The sequence below is a fragment of the Stegostoma tigrinum genome, chromosome 42 (assembly GCF_030684315.1).
Source record: "Stegostoma tigrinum isolate sSteTig4 chromosome 42, sSteTig4.hap1, whole genome shotgun sequence".
Lineage (NCBI taxonomy): Eukaryota > Metazoa > Chordata > Chondrichthyes > Orectolobiformes > Stegostomatidae > Stegostoma > Stegostoma tigrinum.
The window spans coordinates 7,244,413-7,270,574 of NC_081395.1; the positions used below are offsets into that span (position 1 = coordinate 7,244,413).

At 52.7% G+C, this 26,162-nt stretch overlaps 1 protein-coding gene across 1 annotated transcript; it reads left to right on the forward strand.

Moving 5' to 3' along the window:
- The first annotated feature begins 1,983 nt into the window (after positions 1–1,983).
- sart1 (spliceosome associated factor 1, recruiter of U4/U6.U5 tri-snRNP) lies at positions 1,984–25,448 on the forward strand. Its single transcript, XM_048525227.2, has 20 exons — positions 1,984–2,512; positions 3,137–3,191; positions 3,642–3,697; positions 5,330–5,459; positions 6,709–6,814; positions 7,237–7,314; positions 12,433–12,532; positions 13,601–13,743; positions 13,916–14,122; positions 14,331–14,449; positions 15,236–15,372; positions 16,245–16,366; positions 18,305–18,475; positions 18,827–18,937; positions 19,724–19,811; positions 20,685–20,775; positions 21,586–21,721; positions 23,528–23,617; positions 24,275–24,396; positions 25,303–25,448. The coding sequence occupies exons 1-20, from the start codon at positions 2,272–2,274 to the stop codon at positions 25,319–25,321; spliced, it is 2,322 nt and encodes a 773-aa protein (XP_048381184.1). The 5' UTR covers positions 1,984–2,271; the 3' UTR covers positions 25,322–25,448.
- The last annotated feature ends 714 nt before the right edge of the window (positions 25,449–26,162 follow it).

Genomic DNA, 26,162 nt, shown 5'->3' on the forward strand with positions numbered 1-26,162 from the left:
AGCTACAGTGATCACATCGCACTTAGAGGTGCCTCTGCACTGTCCCCCATCAAACACTCCCCAGGGCAGGGAGAGCACGGGGTTAGATACAGAGTAAAGCTCCCTCTGCACTGTCCGCCCATCAAACACTCCCCAGGACAGGGAGAGCACAGGGTTAGATACAGAGTAAAGCTCCCTCTGCACTGTCCCCCATCAAACACTCCCCAGGGCAGGGAGAGCACAGGGTTAGATACAGAGTAAAGCTCCCTCTGCACTGTCCCCCATCAAACACTCCCCAGGGGAGGGAGAGCACGGGGTTAGATACAGAGTAAAGCTCCCTCTGCACTGTCCGCCCATCAAACACTCCCAGGGACAGGGACAGCACGGGGTTAGATACAGAGTGAAGCTCCCTCTACACTGTTCCCCATCAAACACTGCCCAGGACAGGGGCAGCACAGGGTTAGATACAGAGTGAAGCTCCCTCTACACTGTCCCCCATCAAACACTCCCCAGGACAGGGGCAGCACGGGGTTAGATACAGAGTAGAGCTCCCTCAACACCGTTCCCCATCAAACACTCCCCAGGGACAGCACGGGGTTAGATTCAGAGTAAAGCTCCCTCTACAGCTCCAAACTGTACATAAAACTCTGTCAATACACTCACTCTCCCTACTGGGAGAAAAAGTTATTGAATTAAACAGTGTCGGATGCATTTGGAGGCCGGTTTGCTGAAGATCAATGAGGTTGTGCTGAGTGTGGAGAGAGTGGCCTGGATTGAGGGCTTTAGAAGGGGGAATACTTTCCATTGTACAACTTTAAATAGACTCAGCAGTAGAAGTGTGAAAGTGGATGGAGAAATCGTGCCGGAATCTGTAGCCAAAACATTTTATTGTGAAGAGACGATTAGGAGGGAAACATAATCGATTTTTTTAAAAAAGCGGGTAAATTGCCGCTTTAAGAGGGCGGGGAAGGATGTGACGTTTAGGGAGAGGGGACGGGGTGAAGGGTCAACCGGAAAGTGGCGGCCATCTTAGTCGGAGGCGACGTCTTTCGGCCGGAGCGCGAGGAGACACCGGTCCCGGCAACGGGAGCGCGCGCGGCACGCGTGTCCGACGGGGAGGGGAGCGCGCACGCCACTAAACCCCGAAAGGCGCGGCCTCGGTGAACGGCGCGCGTTCCCGGCTCGGAGCTCCCTAACAGCGCGTGAACCACAAGCGCGGGATGTAGCGCGCCCCCGTCGATTGCGAGCGCGCGACCCTGTCGCTCGCTCCCCCACCCTCCGCCGAACCTCAGCGCGCGCGCCTACCCCCCCTTTTCTGTGATTGCGCGCGCTCCCGGGGGCGCGCGTGACCGACCTGGGACGCGCGTCGTCCCCCCTCTCCCTCGTCAAACATCCATCTCTCGGGAGCGTGACCGCGCGTTTTCCGGGACAGCCGAGCCGTGGTGCGCGCGACCGACAGTTAGTGCGCGCGCGCACCCACCACCCGCGGGTGCGTGTAGAGCGCGCTCACCCCCGCCCCCCACTCCCGCCGTGGGCCGTGTGAGAGAGCGCGCGTCTGCGGTGAGTTGCGCGTGATCGAGTGCGCGCCCCCTGCTGCTGTCAGACCCATCTCTGCACCACCCCCCCAGACACACACAGAGACAGACAGACAGAGACAGACAGACAGAGACAGACACACAGAGACACACAGACAGAGACACACAGACAGACAGAGAGAGACAGACACAGACAGAGAGACAGACAGACACACAGAGACACACAGACAGAGAGACACACAGACAGAGAGACACACAGAGACACACAGACAGAGAGACACACAGACAGACAGAGAGAGACAGACACAGACAGAGAGACAGACAGACACACAGAGACACACAGACAGAGAGACACACAGAGACACACAGACAGAGAGACACACAGACAGAGAGACACACAGAGACACACAGACAGAGAGACACACAGACAGACACAGAGAGACAGACAGACAGACACACACAGACAGACAGAGAGACAGACAGACACACAGACAGAGAGACACACAGAGACACACTGACAGAGAGACACACAGACAGACAGACAGAGAGACAGACAGACAGACACAGAGAGACAGACAGACAGACACACACAGACAGACAGACAGAGAGACAGACAGACAGACACAGAGAGACAGACAGACACACACAGACAGACAGAGAGACAGACAGACAGAGACAGAGAGACAGACAGACAGACACACACAGACACACAGACAGACACAGGGATTGGGGTTTGTGGGGGGTTTAAAGGCGGACAATGGGATCCTCCAAGAAGCACCGGGAGAGGGAGAGGGAGAGGGGCTCAGGGGGTGGGGAGGAGTCGGCCCGCCACAAGAAGCACAAACACAAGGAGCGCAAGCAGCGCGGGGGCAGCCGGGAGAGGGAGGGCCGCCGTCACCGGGACAGGGACCGCGAGCGGGACAAGAGACCCCTCCCCGCACCAGCCGCCGACGCCCAGCCAGAACGGCACCCCAAGAGGGAGAAGACCGAGGAGGCAGGTCAGAGATGCCGGGGTGACGAGAGTAATTGGGGTGGGGGTGGGAAACGGCCTAGGGTAGGGAATCTGCAGACCCCCCTGGGGCAGAGCACGGGCTGGGGGGCCAGAGTGTCTCATGTTCCCCCCCTCCCCCCCTTCCCTATCCGTTCAGGGTGGGCTTTGGTGTCAGAATCTCTTACTCTCTGCGTTGGGGGGTGCGGCTGAGGGTCAGCGTCGCTCCCTGACCCTGGCACGAGCAAGGATCGGGGCCAAAGCCCCTTCCATCTTTGAGGACTGGGGCCAGAGTCCCCCCCACTTTCCATGTCCTGGTTGGTGGGAAGGTTGGGGTCTCTCTGCAGTGAGGTGCCAGGGGAAGGGGTACCCCTTCCCCTATACCAGCCGGGGTGAGGTTGGTACAGACAGGGTCCCTCCAAGTGAGGAGTAGGGCACTGGGAGGGATTGTCGGGTGAGGGTCTTTGCGGGCAGCAGTCTGGAGGTGTGTGCAAGCCTCCTGCGGATGTGTCCCTGCAGCAAGCTTTAAGCTTTTGGACACTCCTGGATTCCAGGGGGTGGTTGTGGTCAGCGATTAGGAATGTGCTGCATGTCGAGTGAACCTGTTCTCACTGCACATTCTCTTCACCTTCAGCTCCAGGGACAAAGTCTGGTGCTGCGAGCGCCTCCTTGAGCATCGAAGAAACAAAGTGAGTGAATTTGCAGCAGTCTCGGGCCATTCGGTCCATCTGATCTGTGGTGGTGACTGTGGGACACATGAGAGGCACAGGGCTGCCCTTTCGGGACCGAGGGAGCGCTGTACTGTCGGAGGGTCAGCGCTGAGGGAGCTCCACGCTATCGTGTTAAACTGAAGCCCCATCTTCCTTGTTGGGTCGGTTATTTATAAAAAAAATCCCATAGCTAAGAAGCAAAGGACGAGCATCCTGCCTGTGTCCTTAGCGCCAGCGTTCGTTCACCACCCAGCATTAGTATCGCTGCATTGTCATTGTCATCCTTATTTGTGGGAGCTTGCTGTGCGCAGGATGGCTGGCAGATTTCAGAATTGCTTGATTGGCCGTCAAATGCTCGCGGTTGGCCCTGTGATCGGCATTTATAGAAAAGTGAAGCCTTCTGATCTAATTGTCCTCTGTTCTCTGCAGCAAGCTGAGAGCCAAGCTCGGGCTCAAACCCCTGGAAGTAAATGATTCGAAAAAGAGTGAGTCCAGTTTGTTCTGAAAGTGATTTCTGTGCTGTAGAAAGGGGGAACGGGTATCGGAGGGACCGAACAGTTGAACTGAAAGGGCCGTTCTGGATCGATTGCAGACAGAGTTGAGCAGAAATAGGACCCAGGCTACGAGTGACTTCAGTTACCTGGGGGAGGTGGCGGGGGGAGGGTTGAGGCGAGATTTGCTGGCAAACAGCACTGGTTGTGATCACGCAAGGACTGGGGGATTAATTCTACTGACAGGAGGGTGAAGGGAATCTGAAGAGTGGGAAATGAGATTTTTTTTCTGAAGTGCAGAGTTGTTGTAACTTGGAAAGTGCTTCACGAAAGGGTGGTGGGAGCAGATTCAGTGGGAACTTTTGAAGATAAATAATTGAGCTTAAAAAGTCCCAATTCCAGGACTGCGGGACAAGAACACGGTGTCTTAGCGGTGAGCACTGCTGCCTCACAGCACCAGGGACCCAGGTTCGATTCCACCCTCGGGCGACTGTCTGCATCTGCGTGGGTTTCCTCTGGGTGCTCCGGTTTCCGGAAATGCGCAGGTTAGGGTGGATTGGCCGTGCTAAATTGTCCCATAGTGTCCACGGATGTGCGGGTTAGGGTGGATTGGCCGTGCTAAATTGTCCCATAGTGCCCAGGGATGTGCAGGTTAGGGTGGGTTGGCCGTGCTAAATTGTCCCATAGTGCCCAGGGATGTGCGGGTTAGGGTGGATTGGCCGTGCTAAATTGTCCCATAGTGCCCAGGGATGTGCAGGTTAGGGTGGATTGGCCGTGCTAAATTGTCCCATAGTGCCCAGGGATGTGCGGGTTAGGGTGGGCTAAAGGTGGGAAATGTAGGGGTAGGGGAATGGGTCTGGGTGGGGTGCTGTTCGGAGGGGCAGTGTGGACCAGTTGGGCCGAATGACCTACTTACACCCTGCAGGGGCTCTGTAAACTGGGTGTGGAGGAGACTGGGACTAAATGAATCGCTCTTTCAAAAGGAGACCCACGGTGAGCTAAATGGCTTCCTGTGTTGTGTGAGAATGAAGGTGAGGGTGGTGCTGGCTTTAGGGTTAGAAAGCCTTCAGGGGAAGAGCAGGCCACTCACGAGAGATTTGGGACAGAGTCCTGGTGCTCTGACATTTGAAAATGGAATGAGAGTTTGGACCTCGAGACAAAAACCAGATGGAGCTTTTATTTTTCCCCTAGTGTTTTTACCCTTCAATTTAAGGTTGACAGCTTCACAGCTGAGAAGGCAACAGTCTCTTACTGCTAGACTTAGAGGAGGTTGTAAGGTCCAAAACCTCAGAGGCTTGGAGCCATCATCTTGGACGCGTTCCAGGGCATTGCGGTGGGTTGGCGTCTTTCAGGAGAGACCCCTTCTATGGTAATGGATCTGTGGGGATGCTGATTTGTGGAGTTCCTCCTGCAATTATGTACTCTCAGGCAGCGTGACAGGCCATCGTGACATGCCCAGACTAGTCTCTGGGATTCCCAAATCTCAGCAATGACCACACTGTGAACTTGTCTGTTTTCGAAGGGAGTTGCTGTGCTAACATGTTCTCGCTCTCTCTGCCTTGCCCCCCTCTTCCCCCCCACCCCCCCCCCCCCCCCCCCCCCCCCCCGCCCCACACACTGCTGCAGCTGAGACCGGGACAAATGAGGACCCAGTTGTGGTCCCAGCCATTAACCCCATCGCCATGAAGCAGCAGGAGGACATTCGGGTGAAGCTTGCTGCCCTGAAGGAGAAACGTCTCCTGAATCAGAAGCTAGGGTAGGTCAGACCCGGCGTCCGCGAGAACCTTTCTCACCTTGTCTCCCTGGGAACTGGGCTGCTCTTTGTGTACTTAAAAATAAAGCACAGTAACCAGATCTGACAGCACCAAAACACAAAGGTTAATGGAAATAGAACATAGAAATGTATGAAAACTGAGAGCTTTGGGTGCACTGCTGTATCCCAGCCGCTGTGGAACCAACCTATTATGGAAAGCCTGTGGATAGGTCCCAGCAATGGGATTTGAGGCTAGGCTCCTGGAGCTTTATGACTATTACAAATCATCCCCGACTGGGAGCTCGGCTGGGCCATGGCCGAGTGAGCCAACAGGGGGAGGGGATATAGCTGACTCTGAGTTTCAGGAATGTCCTCATTCCCGCTGATGTGGTTACAGGGATGGAGCAGTGATAGTGAACTTAGCATGGCATTTGTGCTCAGTCTAGGCACTTTGTCTGCCCCTTCTCAATCTTGAGCCAATTCCTTGGTGTTCTTTTCTCCGAATTGAGTTCCATTGCCTTCCGTGACCTGGAGGAAAGTCGAGGGAGGGAGGTGCCGGGCCCTCAATGGCTGGAGTGGGAATTGAACCTTTGCAGCCTGTGTCACTCCAAATCGTATGTTGGCAATTCAGCCAGCTGAGCTAACACGATGCCACCCAGTGCAAAGCAGTCCCTGCGCAGACATCCCGCTCCCTCCACCCACCGACGCTCAGTTGCAGCAATGTGTACCATCTACAAGATGCTCTGCAGAAACTCACTAAAGATCCTCAGGCAGCACCTTCCAAACCCACCACCCGCTTCCATCTGGAAGGGCAGCAGCCCCTGCATGTTCCGCTCCAAGCCATTCACCATCCTGGCTTGGAACTGTATCGCCGTTCCGAGGTCAAAATCCTGGAATTCCCTCCCTGAGGGCATTTGTGGGTCAACCTGCAGCAGGTGGACTTGTAGCAGTTCAAGAAGGCAGCACCCCCCACCCCCACCCCCACCCCCACCCCCACCCCCACCCCCACCCCCACCCCCACCCCCACCCCCACCCCCACCCACACCCCCACCCACACCCCCACCCACACCCCCACCCACACCCCCACCCACACCCACACACACACACACACACACACACACACACACACACACACACAGGAAGGGCAGCTCACCATCGCCTGCTTCGTGAGGAATGGCCGGGCCCCCGTTTGCGTGGGTGACAAGAGGAGATCGCCTGAGTTGCATGTTTTGACGTCCCCTCTCTGGCGCAGGAAAGTGAAGTCTCTCAGCGACGATGACGCTTGGCTTGATGATGCCATGGCTTGGGTGGAGAAGAGCAGGAAACTGCAGAGGGAGAAGGAGATGGCCGAAAAGAGGGTAAGCCGCGGTGGAGGGGGGGGCTTGCGCAGCACTCTGTGCTGCACCGATGTGTCCCAGTCGTTGGGGCCCAAAGCCACCATCGGAGTTCTCAGAAATTTGTCAACATGGCGTGGAAATGTCACCGCTGGGTATACACTACACCCCAGCTCCTGCAGTATTGGGCACAGCCTGTCTCATGCAGCAGATGAGGTTTGATAGTCCCCAGAATATTATAATTGTTATTACCACCAACTGCAAACCGTCCCTGGGGCGCTCTGCTCTCCTGCCGAATACCCACAGGAGACGGTGGGGTGGGGGGTGGATTTAGACCTTCTGCGCACGTGGGCGAGAGCACAGATATGAAAGGATCCTCACTGGGATAGAGCTAGAATACTTACTGTGCCAAAGACCATCCCATCAACTTTGCGAATCACACACAGGCGAAGCTGCTTGAAGAAATGGACGAAGAGTTTGGCGTCAGTGACCTCATTGAGGAGGAACTACAAACCAAGAAACAGGTGAGGGTGAGGGGTGGGCACTCTGTGATTTAGGGGGAGGGTCTGCATGGTGTTGGCTCAGGGTTTCAGACCCACATTGTTTGGATGAGCCCAGGTTTTTAAATAAACAGAGGGTTGTAGTGAGCATCGGTTGAACGTGGGGGATACCTGTTATGGGGGGTGCAGGAGGTACCAGTCTGTACTGTGTTTCGGTACCTCATAATGTGGGCTGGAGTTGGGATCTGTGTGAGCGAGCGGCTGCTTTAGCTTGTGATGGGTGGCTGTGCCTATGAAGACTAAACAAATCAGGTGTGAGGCTGTATCTAACCCCGTGCTGTCCCTGTCCTGGGAGTGTTTGATGGGGGGGACAGTGTAGAGGGAGCTTCACTCTGTATCTAACCCCATGCTGTCCCTGTCCTGGGGGTGTTTGATGGGGGGGACAGTGTAGAGGGAGCTTTACTCTGTATCTAACCCCGTGCTGTCCCTGTCCTGGGGAGTGTTTGATGGGGGGACAGTGTAGAGGGAGCTTTACTCTGTATCTAACCCCGTACTGGGGAGTGTGTGGTAGGACAGTGTAGTGGGAGCTTCACTCTGTATCTAACCCCATGCTGTCCCTGTCCTGGGGAGTGTTTGATGGGGGAGACAGTGTAGAGAGAGCTTCACTCTGTATCTAACCCCGTGCTGTCCTTGTCCTGGGGAGTGTTTGATGGGGGGACAGTGTAGAGGGAGCTTTACTCTGTATCTAACCCCGTGCTGGGGAGTGTGTGATAGGACAGTGTAGAGGGAGCTTTACTCTGTATCTAACCCTGTGCTGTCCCTGTCCTGGGGAGTGTTTGATGGGGGGGACAGTGTAGAGGGAGCTTTACTCTGTATCTAACCCCGTGCTGTCCCTGTCCTGGGGAGTGTTTGATGCGGGGACAGTGTAGAGGGAGCTTTACTCTGTATCTAACCCTGTCCTGGGGAGTGTGTGGTAGGACAGTGTAGAGGGAGCTTTACTCTGTACCTAACCCCGTGCTGTCCCTGTCCTGGGGAGTGTTTGATGGGATGGACAGCGTAGAGGGAGCTTTACTCTGTATCTAACCCCGTCCTGGGGAGTGTGTGGTAGGACAGCGTAGAGGGAGCTTTAGTCTGTATCTAACGCCGTGCTGTCCCTGTCCTGGGGAGTGTTTGATGGGGGGGACAGCATAGAGGGAGCTTTACTCTGTATCTAACCCCGTCCTGGGGACCGTGTGGTAGGACAGTGTAGAGGGAGCTTCACTCTGTATCTAACTCCGTGCTGTCCCTGTCCTGGGGAGTGTGTGGTAGGACAGTGTAGAGGGAGCTTCACTCTGTATCTAACCCCGTGCTGTCCCTGTCCTGGGGGTGTTTGATGGGGGGGACAGCGTAGAGGGAGCTTTACTGTGTCTAGCCCCTGTCGTGGGAGTGCTGTGTATTGTGTGATGAGGATTCCACAGTGTAGCAGTGGGTTTATCTGCAAAATCGAAGAGTTGGCTACCGTCGCTGGACTGTACACTTCTGCACGATTCCTGGTCAGGATGGAGTTTTTGGAGTTGGTCTTGGCAGATGCCTTTTTGTTGAAATTTTTGAGGAGATTAATTCGAGATGCAAACCCACCACCTTGCTCTCCTCTTCCACGGTGCCCACCCTCCAAACACAGCCTGTAAGATCGGTCTCGATCTGAATTCTCGAGCAGTCTAAGAGGTGTACTCCCTTTTTTAAAAAAAAATTATATGTATAGAGTTGGTGCCGAGGCCAGTCATTATTGCCGTGTGAGGGTGACAAGTGACAGTGGCAGGTTGGCACGTTGCAGCAGTTGAGAGATGACTGTGTTGGTTTTAGGGATCTGGAGTCACATACGGTCCCAGGCAGGCTCTGTCAGAATGGCACACATTGCTGAACGCAAAGGTTTTACGATGATGCCACGGTTTGAAGTCGTCCGTTCCCCCCCCGCCCCCCGACTGTACTTGTAACTGTCTGCGACAGGATTCAAACTAGTGCTCTCCGGACTGTTGGGAATGTGGGCCAGTGTGTTTTCGGGGAGTCCAGAACTAGAGGGGCATAGGTTTAAGGTGAGAGGGTAAAGATGTGAAAGGGACCCCCCCCCCTGCCAGGAGGGGCACCTTTTTCACACAGAGGGTGGTGCGTGTGTGGAAGGAGCTGCCAGAGGAAGTGGTGGAGGCTGGTACAGTTACAGCATTTAAAAGGCATCTGGATGGAGACATGGATAGGAAGGGTTTAGAGGGATAGGGGCCAAATGCTGGCAAATGGGGCTGGATTGATTTAGGATATCTGGGTCAGCATGGAGGAGTTGGGCCGAAGGGTCTGTTTCCATGCTGTACAGCTTTCTATAACACAGTCACGCAGCTCCTGGTCTACTTTGTTTACTGCCCTGTCATGCCAGACTCTAATGTTTGTGTCTTGGTTATTTCAGTGCCCCCATGTGACTGTGACTTTGCCTCTCCCGGCCCCTCCAGGCCAGTGATTCTCAAGTTCTGACCGTTTCATGTCACCCTGGTGGGTGCTCAGGGGAATGTCTTCAGCTTTGTAACCTCGGGCGAGCCTGTTATCGCCAGCTTGGGGAGGGACAGCTCTCGAAACCCGTCTGCCGAAACTTCAGTGCTCGCTTCCACCTGGGCTCTTCCACGGCCGTGTTTCACACAAATGGTGGGCTGGCTCAGTAGTTAGATCATAGAGTCCCTACAGTGTGGAAACAGAACCGACCCCTGTAACCCACCTACTCTACACATCCCTGAACACTATGGGCAGTTTAGCACAGCCGATCCACCCTAACCCGCACATCTTTGGACTGTGGGAGGAAACTGGAGCACCTGGAGGAAACCCACGCAGACACGGGGAGAACGCCTACATGGAGTTTGCGCAGTCGCCCGAGACTGGAGTTGAACGTAGGTCCCTAGCGCTGTGAGGCAATGGTGCTAACCATTGAGTCACCATGCTGCCCCAACTGTTATTCACCAAGTAGACACGGTTAGCGCTGCTGCCTCACAGCGCCAGGGACCCGGGCTCAATTCCACCCTCAACAGACAATAGGTGCAGGAGTCGGGCGACTGTCTGTGTGGAGTTTGCACGTCCTCCCCGTGTCTGCATGGGTTTCCTCTGGGTGTTCCGGTTTCCCCCCCGTACAATCCAAAGGTGTGCTGGTTAGGGTGGATTGGTCGTGGTAAATGCAGGGTTATGGAGACAGTGGGACTGGGTCTGGGTGGGATTCTCTCTGGCGGTTCGGCGGGCAGAATGGCTTCCTTCCGTGCTGTCAGTTTATCAGGCTGTTTCTGTTTTAGGATGCTGTTGTATTGTTTGTTACAACCACCTTGGTGTAGGGAAATTGAATGCGAGAGTATGAAGGTTACGCTTCAGTTGTAGATGGTGTTGGTGAGACTGCTTTTGGAGAACTGTGTACAGTACTGGTCACTGTACTTGGGAAGAACGTTAATGCACTGCATGCAGTTCAGAGGAGGTTTACTAGACTAATATCTGGAATGAAAAGGTTGCCTGATGAGGGAAGGCTGGGCCTGTATCCTCTGGAGTTTACAAGTGCCAAAGGTGACTTAATTGAAATGCCGACGGGCCTTGACAGTGTGGATGTGGAAAGGATGATTTCTTTGGTGGGAGATTTGAGAAATAAAGGCTCATAGTTTAAAAATAATTGTTGGGGGCGGGGTGCTTATTTAACGCAGATGAGGAAATATTCATTTCTGAGGGTTCAGTATCTTTGGAATTCCCTTCCTCAAAAAGCGGTACGTGCACAATCTTTAAATATTTTTTAAGGCAGAGGTAAATAGGTTCCTGGTAAGCAAAGGGATGAAAGATTATTGGGATCTACAGGAATGTGGAGTTGAGGTTAAAAGTCAGATCAGCTGTCATTTTACTGAAAGACAGAGCAGATTCAAAGGGCCTTGTTTGTAATTTTGGACATTGGAGACAGGTTATAGCCTCTTGAATCCTCTCTGTCATTCATAGACATCATGATTAATCTACTCGGACACTGTTTTCCCACACTGTCTCCAAACTGCTTGACAATTTTAAGATCTTATCCTGTAAACATAGGAATGCTCAGCCCCTCTCCCTGCTCTGCCATTCAGTAAGATCATGACTGATTTGATTCTGCATGTTCCTGCTTACCCCCAAGAAATCTTTCAGACCCCGGCCTCGTTTGTTAAGAATCTATCTCCCCTCCCCCGCCTTAATTGTTCAAGGATTTCTGCTTCTGCTGCCTCTTGAGGCAGAGATTTCCAAAGAGGCTCGACCCTCCACGAGAGAAAGAGAAATTCTCCTCGGCTGTTTTAACTGTGTGACCCCTAATTTGGTGACATCATCTGGAAGAGGAGATGCCCTCTCTGCTTGCACCTGGCCAAGACCTGTCGGGATCTCGTGTGTTTCAGTCATGTCGCCTGGTATTCTAAACAGTCCAACCTTTGCTCACTGGGCAACCCACCCGTTTCAAGGTATCTAAACTTCCATCCATCCTTCAACGACAAAACCGAATTGTGCTGGGAATTTCAGATGTGAAGCGTCACTGGCTGACCCTCCATTAGTCTTCTGGGACAGAGAATGCCTGAGATTCCCCACTCTCTCTCAGTGAAGAAGTTCCCTGTCCCCTCATCTTGAGTCTGGTTGGCCTGTCTCCAATTCTGAGTCAGTGTCCCCTGCTGCTACACCTCGCTTCAGCCCCAGCGAGGTGAACGTCCCTCCTGCCTCCACCTGTTGAGCTTTGTCGAATATTTGAATAGCAGGTGAGAAGAGTTGCTCTTGAAAGGGGAAGGTGATGCCCTGGTGGTATTGTCACTGGACTGTTAATACAGAGAGTCAGGTAAGGGCCTGAGGACCTGGGTTCAAATCCCACCAAGGCAGGTGGTGGAGTTTGAGCTCAAGGTTGACTGTTGTCGATTGTCAGGAAAATCCCATCTGGTTCTCTCACCTTCATTTAGGGAAGGAAACCTGGCCTACATGTGAGCCCAGACCCATAGCAATGCCTTAACGAGCAGTAAATGCATGAGTAAGTAGAAAAGTCATAGGTACACTCTTTGACAGTGGAACAGTCGGGGTTCGAACCACCAGGAGGGAGAACGTGGTTCCATCGTATTAACTGCTTACTTCCTCATCCCTTCTTTATTGTTTTTAAAGTTGGCCTACACGTCCCGGGACCTGAAAGGACTGACCGTCCAGCATGATATTGAAGCCTTCACGGAAGGAGAGTCGGTCGTGTTGACCCTGAAGGACAAAGGTAAGGTGCTACCTCTGGGTTAACAAGGTGTGGGGCTGGGTGAACACAGCAGGCCAAGCAGCATCAGAGGAGCAGGAAAGCTGATGTTTCAGGTCGAGACCCTTCTTCAGAAATGGGGGAGGGGAAGGGGATTCTGAAATAAATTCGGAGACGGGGGCGGGGAGGCGGGTAGAAGATGGATAGAGGAGACAGACAGGTCAAAGAGGCAGCGATGGAGCCAGCAATGGTGAGTGTAGGTGGGGAGTGAGGGAGGAGGTAGGTCAGCCCAGGGAGGGCGGACAGGTCAAGGAGGCGGGCTGAGGCTAGTGGGTAGGAGATGGGGAGTGGGGCTCGAGGTGGGAGGAAGGACAGGTTAGGGAGGCAGGGACGAGCTGGGCTGGTTTAGGGATGCAGTAGGGGAAGGGGAGATTTTGAAACTGGTGAAGTCCACATTGATACCATATGGGCTGCAGGGTCCCCAAGCGGAATATGAGTTGCTGTTCCTGCAACCTTCGGGTGGAATCATTGTGGCACTGCAGGAGGCCCAGGATGGACACGTCGTCCGAGGCAGGTGTTATGCAGGTTAGGGTGGGCACTTGAGAATCTGTCACTGTGACCACACACCCCCCCATCAGCCAAGATGTAACAGAACGGCAGGAATGGGCTTGAGGGGCTAAATGGCATCCTGCTGACGAGTAGCCTGCAATTTTCAGTGGGTTTTTCAGGTGTGACCTTTAGGAAAAGGTTTATCCTCGGAGTGGATAAGTAGCGGGAATATTTCAAAGATGGCAATCGGAAGAATGCAGAGAGAGGGATGAGCAGGTAACTACTGTCTTTGATTCATTCGGACAGTGGGAGAGGGAGATTGTGTGGTGGCTTCAAAACAGGAGGGATTTGTGGAGGATGGTTTAGGAATTTCTGCGCGGGTGGGGATGGCGAAAGAGCAGGCGAAGTTGTTTTAAGAGCGAGCGGGGAGAGACAGGATGTCAGGGGCGGAAGAAGGCCCCCCCCCCCCCGAGAGAGGCGGGAGCAGGGGGCCTCCGACATGCCACGTGACCCATTTCCTGCACCTTTCTGCTTTCCACTCAGGGGTCCTGGACGAGGAGGATGATGTCCTGGTCAACGTCAACATCCTCGATAAGGAGCGAGCCGACAAGAACGTGGAACACAGGAAGAAGAAGCCCGACTACAAACCCTACGAGGAGGAGGAGAGCGTTGATGACATGGCAGTGGTACGTTCCAGCGCACGTCTCTCCTAGCTTACTCCGGACAGTGCCACTGATTTGGTTGTTTGGTGACAAAGGCGGTGTGGACCCGGGGGAATGGACAGTGGGTCGATTTGGTTTAGTTTTTAAATTTAGTTCTTTTTCCTCTCTTTCCCTCCCCCTCCACTTTTGCTTCAAGTTTAAAGGGAAGTCCATCCTGTCGAAGTACGACGAGGAGATCGACGGGGAGAAGAAGAAATCCTTTAGGCTGGAAGCTGGGGGGACCGCCGATGGATCGTGGGAGCGGGAGCTGCAGCAGATCCGCGAGACCCTGCGCAACCAGGCGCAGACCCTCGACATGCCGCAGCTGAAGTTGGCTTCAGAATTCTACACTGAGGAGGAGATGGTGAGGCGGGGAGGGGGCTGGGTCCGGCACCCGCTGACGCATTGCAATGGTGGAGGGCAATAGATGGTGCAATCTTTCGCTCTGGTTTTCTCTTTATCTATCTATCTATCTCTCTCACTCACTCACTCACTCACTCACTCTCTCTATCTCTCTCTCTCTCTCTCTCTCTCTCTCTCTCTCTCTCTCTCTCTCTCTCTCTTTCTCTCAGGTTACGTTCAAGAAAACCAAGAGGAGAGTGAAGAAAATTCGGAAGAAGGAAACGCTGCTGAAAGCTGATGACCTCCTCGCCCAGGGGCACGAGAGCACAGTTGTTGATTACGGGTCCAGGTGAGTTGCAGCTCGAACCTTGTTTGGTCACCAGCTGCTGTTCCACTCTCTGGAGCCTGTTTCTCACGCGATTGTAGGTGTTTACTACCATCCCTAACGACTCCCCGAGCAGGGTGACTATTTCAGAGGGCTCTTTAAAATATTCAAACGCATTGCCATTGGTCTGTGGGCTAGACTAGTTTTATTTTAAATTTGTTCACAGGATGAAGGCATCGCTGGCTGAGCCCAGTGTTTAGTGCCCATGCCTAATTGCTCAGAGGGCAGTTAAGAGTCACCCACTTCCCAGTGGCTGTAGTGACATGTAGGCCCAGACCAGGTAAGGATAGCAGTGCCCTTCCCTAAAGGGCATTAGTGAATGAGATGGGTTTTTCCTGACAATGGAGTCAAGGTCATCATTAGACTCTTAATTCCAGCTTTGAATTCAGATTCCACCATCTGCCATGGGAGGGATTTGAACCCGGGTCTCTGGGTTAACAGTCCAGTGATAATACCACTCAGCTGTCGCCTGCTGAAAGAGTTTCTTCCCGAAAGGGCCAGCTGGGGTTTTGCAACAACCACAGTCCCAGTCTGCTTTTATTAATTTAGTTTAAGTTCCACTAGCTGCTAGGATTTTTGAGCCCACATCCCTGAGAATTAGCCTCAGGATAACTTACCCAGCAGTTATTACCAGTGCAGCTCCAGCTCCCGTCAGTTGCCAATTTCTAAGGCAAACAGCAATATACTAAGTCCCCGGGCCACCGGGGGGATCTGTGCGAGGTATTTCCTCTCTCGTGGCGCCTTTTACAGGGAACGTGGCCGAGGCTGGAAATTCAACAGCGAGTCGGAGGCTGGAGGCGACACGGGGCAGGCAGAGGCAGCGGCGGCCCCAGAGGTACATTCCGTGTCCGACGACATGCGTGTGGAAAACATGGATATCAGTGACGGTATGTCTGAACGGAGAGACCAACATCAATGCAGCTTTCACTCTGTAAACCCTCATTGTTTTTGTCCCTGCGATTTTGCCCCCCCGCAGGCAGCCCTCCGGGGCTGGACTCCTCCATTTTCCTTGCGGTGTGTGTCTGAAATGTGCCCTAGCTCTCCCGCACTGCCATTTCCCCGCCTTCTTCACTCTGGTCGCTGACCCGTATCTGCCTCCCGATTCTGGCAATGCTAGGGTAGGCGAGTCCGAAAGTAGAGGGCATAGGTTTAAGGTGAGAGGGGAAAGGTTTAAAAGGGACCTGGGGGGCAACTTTTTCACACAGAGGGTGGCCCGTATGTGGGACGAGCTGCCAGAGGAAGTGGTGGAGGCTGGTACAGTTACAACATTTAAAAGGCATCTGGGTGGGGACATGGATAGGAAGGGTTTAGAGGGATACGGGCCAAATGCTGGCAAATAGGACTAGGTCAGATGGGATGTGCGATCAGCATGGACAAGTTGGACCGAAGGGTGTGTTTCATATGACGCTGTAACCTTTTTTTAAAATATATTCTTGCCTCGTTTACAAATCCCAGTTCATGGAGATCATTGACCCTCCAATTGTGCGGCACACCCTCAACGCTGACCTTTCTACTGTGCAGCACTCACCAAGGGCCCTCTGGCCTGGCACGCCGCTCTCTCGGTTCCGGCCCACCAGCCTGGCACTGCGCTCCCTCGGCGCGGGTCCTCCGAAAGCATGGCGCTGGAATATTGGAGCGGTAGCATTTGAATTGCGGTGCAGTGTGGTATTCCTTCAGGTTGGGCAGGGTTTGTGTAGGGTGGGGGGGGTGGGGTTGCTGCCTGATGTGACCTGCCTGCGTGGTGTGTTGTCACCCTCAGATGAAGCCCGAGCCCCTGACACCCCCGTGGCCATTGAGGAGGACGAGGCCGAGATGGAGCTGCAGAAACAGCTGGAGAAGCAGCGGCGGCTGCGACAAATGCACAAGCAGGCGTCCGACAAGGTGAGGCAGGAGCCATTGCTGTCAGCGGGTGACCCCTGCCATTTCCTGGTCGGAGGAAAGCGTTCTGGGATCTCCCAAGGTGCTCCTGTTCCAGAGCATCCCCACTGGGGGCTTGTATCTTTTGTAAGACCAGTTGGAGCTCCCCTTCCTCTCAAGCATGTTTATGCCCATGACTGAACTGGCTCAGGATCGCCGTCCACTGGCGTGGTGGCTTTCCCATGTGCAAGCTAGAGCTGGGCCACTCGGCCCCTCAGCCCTGCTACACCACTCAGTAGGTTCAGGGTTATTCTGATTATGGGACCCAAGGATGGATGTACTGGTGTTGGAGGGCATCCACAGGAGGATTACAGGATCCTGAGAGGAAGGGCTTGTCTTATGAGGAGTGGTTGAGGACTCTGGGTCTCCATTCGATGAAGTTTAGGAGGATGAAGGGATAATCTTGTTGCAACCTATAGAATACAGAGAGGTCCCGATAGGACGGATATGGAGAAGATGTTTTGAGGCCACTTTTGGAATACTGTATTCAGTTCTGGTCTCCGACCTATAGGAAAGATGTTGTAAAACTTGAAAGTGTTCCAAAAAGATTTACAAGGATGGGGGTGGCTGGGCTTGGAGTGCTTCAGCTCGAGGGAGAGCATGTTCCTGAAGTGTTGGAGGCTGAGCAGGACCTTATAGAGGTTTATAAAATCACGGGAGGTATGGATAGGATGAATAGCCAAGACCTTTCCCCAGGGTGGGGGAGTCCAAAGCTAGAGGGGCATAGGTTTAAGGCGAGAGGGGTAAGATTTAAAAGGGACCTGAGAGGCAACTTTTTCACACAGAGGGTGGTGCGTGTGTGGAATGAGCTGCCAGAGGAAGTGGTGGAGGCTGGTACAGTTACAGCATTTAAAAGGCATCTGGGTGGGGACATGACAAGGAAGGGATTAGAGGGAAATGCTGGCAGATGGGACTAGATTAATTTAGGATATCTGGTCAGCATCGACGGGTTGCACCAAAGGGTCTGTTTTCTGTCTTGTGCATCTGTGACTCAATGACTGTAGTAGGAGGGCACATTCTCAGAATGAAGGGATGACGCTTTAAAACTGAGTTAAAAAGGAATTTCCTTAGCCAGAAGGCAGTGAATCTGTGGAACTCATTGTCTCCAAGGGCTATAGAGGCCATCTTTCAGTGTACTAAAGACAGAGAGATTGGTAAGTGCAATCAAGGGTTAAGAGGTGAAGGCAGGAGAATGGAGACAAATTGAGGAAAAAATGGCCAGTGGAGCAGACCCGAGCTAGGTGGTCTCATTCTGCACCTCCATCATCTGTTCAACTCCAGATTGCTGCCTTTTCTCCTGCATTGGTTTAACCTCAGACTCTCTTGTTTGATTCTTGACCTACCTCTGTCTTAGCTTTGTTCAGTTAGCCTTCCTCTGCAGTGCTGTGTGGGGAAGGGTGAGGTGCAGGGTGACCTGGGTGTCATGGTGGAACAGCCGCTGGGGGTTGACATGCAGGTGCAGCAGGCGGTGCGGGAAGCTAATGGCACGCTGGCCTTCCGAGCGAGAGGGTTTGAGTTTCAGAGTACGGGTGTCTTGCTGCAGTAATGCAGGGCCTCGGTGAGGCTACACCTCGAGTATTGTGAGCAGCTTTGGTCTCCTAGTCTGAGGAAGGACATTGCTGGGCTCCCTCATGAGCAAGAAAGGTTCACCGGGCTGATTCCCGGGATTGCAGGTCTGACATACAAGGCAAGGCTGGATCGACTGGGCTGGTATTTGCAGGAATGAGGTGGGGGTGGGAGGGGGGTGGATCTGATGGAAACATATGAAATCCTGGGGGGTCACAGCCAAAGAACGAGGGGCTGGGTTCGGATCCATGTGTCCGTGTGTTGTGTTGCAGCAGACGGGACCTTGGGAGGTCGTCCCCACTAACATGAAATAAAACCAATCCCTTCTCCGCCCAGGTTGTCGACATCGCAAAGAAGCTGAAATCCGAACGGAAGGACGAGGATGCGGATGAGTTGGAAAGAAAGGGGCTCATAGTCTTCAACGCCACGTCGGAATTCTGCCGGACCCTTGGAGAAATCCCAACCTACGGGCTGGCTGGCAACCGGGAGGAGCAGGAGGAGCTACTCGTGAGTGTGAACAGTGTAGAGGGAGCTTTACTCTGTATCTAACCCTGTGCTGTCCCTGTCCTGGGCATGTTTGATTGGGGGTGCGGGGCGGGCGGAAACGCTGTAGAGGGAGCTTTACTCTGTCCCTAACCCTGTGCTGCCCCTGTCCTGGGAGTGTTTGATGGGGAACAGTGTAGAGGAAGCTTTACTCTGTATCTAACCCTGTGCTGCCCCTGTCCTGGGGGTGTATGATGGGGGACAGTGTAGAGGGAGCTTTACTCTGTATCTAACAGATACAGAAGGAGCAGAGACAAGGAGAGTGTGTGTAACTAACGCTAGCATTACTGTGTCTCCGTCACGTTCCCTGTACAGGATTTTGAAGTGGAGAATAAGGAGTTGTCAGATGACGAGATAGAGATGGACCGAGACGAGACAGTGGGCTGGAGTACGGTGAATCTGGACGAGGAGAAGAAGCAGCCGGAGGTAAGGCAAACGATGGCTGAATCAATCCCACATTAAGGGGCGCCTGACAGGCTGGCTTTGCAGTCTGTTCATCCCCCTGTCTCTGCACAGCCTCTGCTGGAGCAATGAGTATGGTAGTTGGAAGGGTCATGTTGCAGCTGAACAGGACATTGGTTAGAGCCACGTTTGGAAGGAATACTGCCTTCAAACTGGTCTCCCTGCTATAGGGAGGATGTTGTTAAACTTGAGAGGGTTCAGAAAAAGTTTACAATGATGTTGCTGGATTGGAGGGTTTGTGTGATAAGGAATAGGTTGGGACTGTTTTCCCTGGAATGTCAGAGGCTGAGGGGTGACCTTTTATAGAGGTTTATAAAATCATGAGGGGCATGGATAGGGTGAATAGAGAAGGTCTTTATCCCCAGGGTAAGGGAGTCCAAGACTAGAGAGTAAAGGTTTAAGGTGAGAGGGGTAAGATTTAACAGGGACCGAAGGGGCAACTTTTTCACAGACGGTGGTGTGTATGGAACGAGCTGCCAGAGGAAGTGGTGGGGGCTGGTACAGTTACAGCATTTAAAAGGCATCTGGATGGGGACATGGATAGGAAGGGTTTGGAGGGATGTGGGCCAAATGCTGGCAAATGGGACTGGATTAATTTAGGATATTGGGTCAGCATGGACGGGTTGGGCTGAAGGGTCTGTTTCTGTGCTGTATGACTCTGTGCTTCCCTGTTTTGTTAGTTGTTCCAAAATTCATTCATTCATTCTCTCTCCCCCTCCTCTCCTCTTCTCCCCCCCCCCCCCCCCTCAGTTCTTAGCCACGTCCACCACGATCCTGGATGAGGAGCCCATTGTGAACTGCGGGCTGGCAGCTGCTCTGCATCTCTGCAGGAACAAAGGCAGGTGCATCGACCAGGGATTCCCTCCAGCCCCTTCTCCGCACGTTGGCCTGAGGAGGTCACACTCCTTTCTCTCGTGCTGGCCTGCTACGTCCCCAACCTCAGGGCCTTGGGTAGCCGTGGAGAAGGCATGATCATTCTCCATGGAGCAGGGAAGGTTAAAGGGGGAAGTTGAATTGAGCTTTCCAGAATCGGGGAAGTGTTTGTATCAATTCACTCAGAGAGAAACTGTTTGCAGTGGGCAAAAGGGCCTGGCACCAGAGGGACGCAGATTACCAGATGAAGAGGGGAAGTGGGAACGTTGAGCCCACGGAGATGTTGTGATGTGGAATACTCTGCCTGAAAGGGCAGCAGAAGCAGACTGATCGGCAACCTGCAGAAAATTGGTTTGGGTCGGAGGGAAGCTCGGTTCATGCGCGACGTGGAGATTATCTGCTGGGTCGACGAGACTGGGATGACTGGAGAATGACCGTCACAGACCCGAAGGGCCGAATGGTCTCCTGTGCCACACGATGCTGGGAAACCGGGGAACCTGTCAGGCTTCACCCTCCCGTTTCTGCCGGGGGCTTGCCAGCCTGGCATTGTCGGAGTCTCCCCTGCCCCCTCCCCTCTCCTGGTGGTGCAGGTCTTGGTCGGGCAGGCAGATAGCAGACTGAGAGGGCACTGGCGGGTCTCAGAACCGAAAAGCCAACTGTGCTGGGAGTGAAGTTACGGGACGTTCAGGACAGAAGGTTTGGAGGAGGTGGGGAGATCGCAGCGGCAGGGTGTATGTGAGTTAAGGAGGATCTGTCCTCCTCCCCAGTGCCCCCACACCTCGAACAAAAAATGTAAGCAAGGAACCCTCCATAACTCTTGCTCCTTCCTGTGTTTCAGGTCTCCTCGATACCACAATGCAGAAAGTCGCCCGAGTGCGTTCCTCAGTGAAGACTCTCCCATCAACAGTTTACGCCATCGAGGACAAGATGTAAGCAGCTAGTTAATGGGGTGATGGCATGGAACAGGGTGAGACAGGCCCACACCTTTAAAAAAAAAAGATGGCTGGCTGGGCCCAGCATTTATTGCCGTTCCCTAATTGAGAAGGTGGCCGAGAGCCTCAGCCATGCACTCCTGCAGACCTCGCACCCACAGTGCAGCTCCTGGCATTCCAGGATTTAGACCCAACGAAGCAACGACAAGTCGGGGTGGTGACTTGGAGGGGAGCTTTTGGGTAATGGGCGGCCCCATGTATCTGCTGCCCTTGACCTTTTGGCTGGTGATGGTCCTCATTTTGGATGCCGCTGTGTAAGAAGCCTGGGTGGATTTCTGCCGTGCATCTTGTAGACGGTACACACGGCTGTGATTGAGCGTTGGTGGTGGAGGGAGTAAATCGATGGATGGGGTGTCAGTCAGGTGGGCTGCTTTGTCCTGGATAGTGTCGAGCTTCCTGAGCGGTGTCGGAGCTGCCCCCGCCCTGGGGCAAGTGGAACAAATATTCCATCACCCCTTTAGACTTGTGCCTTGTTGACAGTGGACAGGCCGTGGAGAGCCAGGAGGTGAGTTACTCGCTGCAGTGTTCCCATTTGACCTGTTGCTGTATTGTGTGCTAAGGAGAAGTCCAGGATTGTGTTCATCTTACCCTTAACGCACAGCCCCATCACCGCCTCCCGTGTGCCACATGTAGCTCATGATTAATTCTAAATATTTTGGGCTGGCACCATTGTTTACTTTCAACCCATGCGTTCTTGTGGTCAGACCGAACCTGTTTGTGTGTCTGATTTATAATGCAATGACCCAGGTTGATAGACGACAAGTACAGTCGGAGAGAGGAATATCGTGGCTTCACACAGGAGTTTAAGGAGAAGGAAGCTTACCGGCCTGATGTGAAGATAGATTACGTGGATGAATCTGGAAGGAGACTGACCCCGAAAGAGGTAGGGTGGATGTCACCGTCCCACAGCCCGCTCCAGGCCACTGTCAGCATGGAGAGCGCAATACTGTCTAAGTTTGTGACCACTCCCAATTAAAATCCCCTGGCCGTCGTTGCATCACTGAATATAAATTGTCTGCACGACCCTGTGTGCATGCGCGTGTGTGTGCAATCTACCGCCCTGCTGCAGCAGTACCTACACCTTGAAAATACTTGCTCAGTTGGAATGTCCTGAGGTGGTGATCAGTCTCAGTAGAAACACATGCCCCGCTTTGACATAAACCCTAGTTTTATGAAGCTCCCTCTCTACGAGTTTTGTCTTTTTTTTTTGAGCCTTTAACAATTACACCTTATCTTTTTCCTGTTGGTGTAATGTAGCCTCTTCCTGCCAGCGCAGTGTCGAACCTGTTGGGTGTTTTTTTAAGTAAGATAATTTGTGGGTAATTGGTTTTTACTGTCCCTGTAGAACTTGCCACCATGAACCATTGCAGTCTGTGCAGTGTAAGGTCATTCAGCATGGAAATGGACCCTTCAGTTGAACCAATCTGTGCCGAACATAACCCCAGAATAAACTAGTCTTGCCTTGGCCCACATCCTTCCAGACCTTTCCTACTCATGTTCTTATCCAAATGTCTTTTTAATGTTGTAACTGTGCCCACATCTACCACTCCCTCTGCCAGTTCAATCCACCTCTGTGGAAAAAAGTTGCCCCTTGTGTCCTTAATTCTTTCTCTTTTCACCTTTAAAAATATGCCCCCTAGTCTTGAACTCCCCCACGCTAGGACAAAATCCTCATCTCTGCTCCTCCGTGGTTATGTAAACCTCTATAAGGTCACCCCTCAACCTCCTGTGTTCTCCAGTGGAAAAAGGTCCTAGCTTGTTTCACATCTTGCTGTCCGTTCCCAGCAACGTCCTGGTAAATCTTTTCTGAGCCCTCTCCATACCCTCCCTGTAACAGGGAGATCAGAACTGTGCACAGTACTCCAGAAAAAGGCCTCACCAACGTCCTGTGCAAACCTCGATACAACATTGCAGCTCCTTTTACTCGAAGGAGTGAGTAATGAAGGCAAGCATGCTAAACACCTTCTTATCCACACCCCCACTGTCGGGGAGCTCCAGGGTTTTGATCCGGTGGCACTGATGAAATGGCCAAATGGCTATTTCTGTATCAGTTGCAGGGGGTGGTGTTCCTATCTTCTGGTGGGTGTTGCTGCAGTGCTTCTTGTCGATGGTACACTCTTCTGTTGCTGTATGTTAGTGGGGAAGGGAGTAATTGCTGAAGGAGAGGCTGAGCAGCTGGAGCTGTTTTGTCTGGGATGGTAGGGAGGTTGGTCGGCTCGCTGAGCTGGCTCATTGTTTTTCCCGCAGACGTTTCATTACCCTGCTGCGTAACATCATCAGCGTAGCCTCTGATAAAGCGCTGTTGTGTTTTCCCGCCTGGTTTTTAAATCTGTGGAGTCCGTTGAGCTGGATTACCTCACTTCCGGCTGTCCTTTGCAGTGGCGTCTATGTGGGGTTGAGCTCGATGTGTTTGTTGGCTTTCTTTGTGGAGTTCCAGGCTTCTAGGAACTCCCGTGCCTGTCTCTGCAGGGAAACCTGGAGCATGACCCCACTGTGGAGGGAACCCAGAAGTGAGATCATCGAGCCAACCAACCACAACATTCACAACCCGAGCTACAAATCCATTCCAAAACCTTAGAAGCGTTACATTGTTTGGTGGATGGTTTGTGGGGCAGCTGGAGTGCTGGTGGTGGAAATGTAGACACCGTTTTCCTTGTGCACCTTGCAAGCTGCGTTTGTTTAAAAACAGGCGTTCAGACAGTTGTCGCACCGGTTCCACGGAAAAGGATCGGGCAAAATGAAGACAGAAAAACGCATGAAGAAACTGGAAGAGGAGCACGTGAGTTTGAAAGTCTCTCCCTGCCCCTCCCCTCTCACCGAGCACCCATTCTTTGCCGTTTGGACCCGAGCTGCGCACATCACTGCTGATCCTGTCAGATACTGTTTTTTGGGGTAGGGAGAATGACTGACCGAGCGTCGCCAATCAGTGATTCCTCCCACGAGCCCCGCTCCTTTTCCAGGGACAGGATCGCACAGCAGAGGGCTAGGAGGTGATCCACCAGGATGTCACCTGGACTGGAGCATTTCAGCTATGGAGGGAGACTGTGTAGGTTTGAGTCCTCTTCCTTAAAAGAGAGGGCTGCGTGAGGGTGATAAAATGGGGAGAAACATTTTCCCTTTAGTAGAGGGATCAGTGAGCAGACACAGCTTTAAGGTAAGGAGCAGGGGGCTTTGAGGAAGTGTGCCCCACACAGAGGGTGATGGAGATCTGCAACTGGCTGCCTGAAGAGGTGGTAGATGCACGAACCCTCGAGACATTTAATATTCAGGTGATCTTTTGAAGCACCACAGCAAACAATGGGGAATGCGTTAGAACAGATAGATAAACGGATGACGGGCCGAAGGACCCTATCCTTGTGCCGCAAAAGGCCCGGTGGAGCCTGCCTCCCGCTGTGTCTTTGCCTTGCGTTCACCTCTCGCGTTGTGCTTGTTTCAGCTGCTGAGAAAAATGAGTTCAAGCGATACGCCGTTGGGAACCGTGGCCCTCCTGCAGGAGAAGCAGAAAGCACAGAAAACTCCTTACATCGTCCTCAGCGGGAGTGGCAAGAGCATGAATGTGTACGTGAGCCAAGCCTGGGGCAACAGAGTGCTATTGCTGTGATCTTTCTGATTCTGAAATAACTGTTTCAAGGAAGGATACAGGGCTACCGGAGTGTTTACTCCACTGGTCCCTGGGGGAGGTGGAGTCAATTTTTAAAAAATTTGTTCATGGGATGTGGGCATTGCTGGCAATGCAGCATTTATTGCCCCCTCCCTAATTGGCCAGAGGGCAGCTAAGAGTCAACCACATTTCTGTGGGTCTGAAGTCACATGTAGGTCCAGACCAGATGGGGATCACAGTTTCCTTCCCTAAAGGCATTAGTGAATCAGATGGGATCTTCTGACAATTGTTAATGGATTCACAGTTATTATTAGATTCTTAATTCCGGATATTTATTGAATTCAAGTTCCACCATACGCCATGGCAGGATTTGAAGCCGGATCCCCAGAACGTTAGCTGGGTCTCAGGATTAACAGTCCAGCAATTCATACCACAATGCCATTACCTCCCCAGATATTCTGAAGTTTAGCAGAACGGGATGCAGTTGTGTTGAGACAAGAGTGCGATTCTGAAGGGCCTTGGACAGGCGTAGAAGCGGAGAGATTGTTTCCCCTGTTCGGTTGGGGGTGGGGGGCCATATTTAAATATGGGGTGTGGGTGGAAGCAGGCACCAGTCTCAGCTTTGATACCCCATACCTCCAGCCACCAATGAGGACAGAGGAGGTGAATATCTCCCTCACCCCGGGGTCTCTGAACACTTCGTCTTCATTGAATACATTTAAGGCGGGGATTAGGTCTTTAGTCTCTGGGGAATTGAAGTTGAAGCTGAGTATCAGTGGTGAGGGGCTGCATGGTCTGCAGCTGCGTATTTGTTTGGGGACGGGGTCTTTGCTGAGATTCTGACGCTTTGCTTTCTCTTACAGAAACACGATAACGAAATAAGACTTGTTGACCCAAGGACCGGACTTTGGCACCGATGTGAGGGGGGGGGAATTTATTTTATGGGAGGGGAATGAAATGGAGAGATTTGGTCACTGGCTAGATTTTGCTGTTTTATTTACTGTCTGGAGCTTTACTTCTGTACATTTAATAAAAAGACACTTTTCTTTTTCTTGACCGTGTCACATAACTGCGTGCGTGACCCAACAGTCCCCTGGCTTTTCACAGCACAGGCTGTAGAATTTGACTCTATTCTGGGTGAGCAGAGACAGACTGGGCGTGACTCTGATCTCGATGAAACAAAAGCAGAATTTGCTGGAAAGCCACAGCAGGTCTGCTAGCATCTGTGGAGAGAAATCATATCATTAAACTGATTTGCTTCCACAGCTGTAGGCAGAACTGCTGAGGCTTTTCCAACAATTTCTGCTTATACTGAAATGGTAAGAGATACTTCTTGAAGTTTAAGCCAAAATCTCACGCAGCGAGAGAAACAACTGGGTGGGATGGTGTTTGAAATTCACCAAAGATCCTCAGACAGCACTTTCCAAAATCACTTCCATCTAGAAGGACAAGGGAAGCAGATATATGGGAACACCACCCCCTGCATGTTCCCTTCCAAGTCACTGTTTGGAAACATATCACCGTTCCTTCAGTGTCACTGGATCAAAATCCTGGAATTCTCTCCCTAATACCATCGTGGGTCAGAGGACTGCAGTGGTTCAAAAAGGCAGCTCACCACCAGCTTCTCAAAGTGCAATGTAGGAGGGGCAAGAAATGCTGGTCACAGCCAGCAATGCCCACGTCCCACAAAATGAATAGTTTTTAAAAAAAACACATGCCTTTT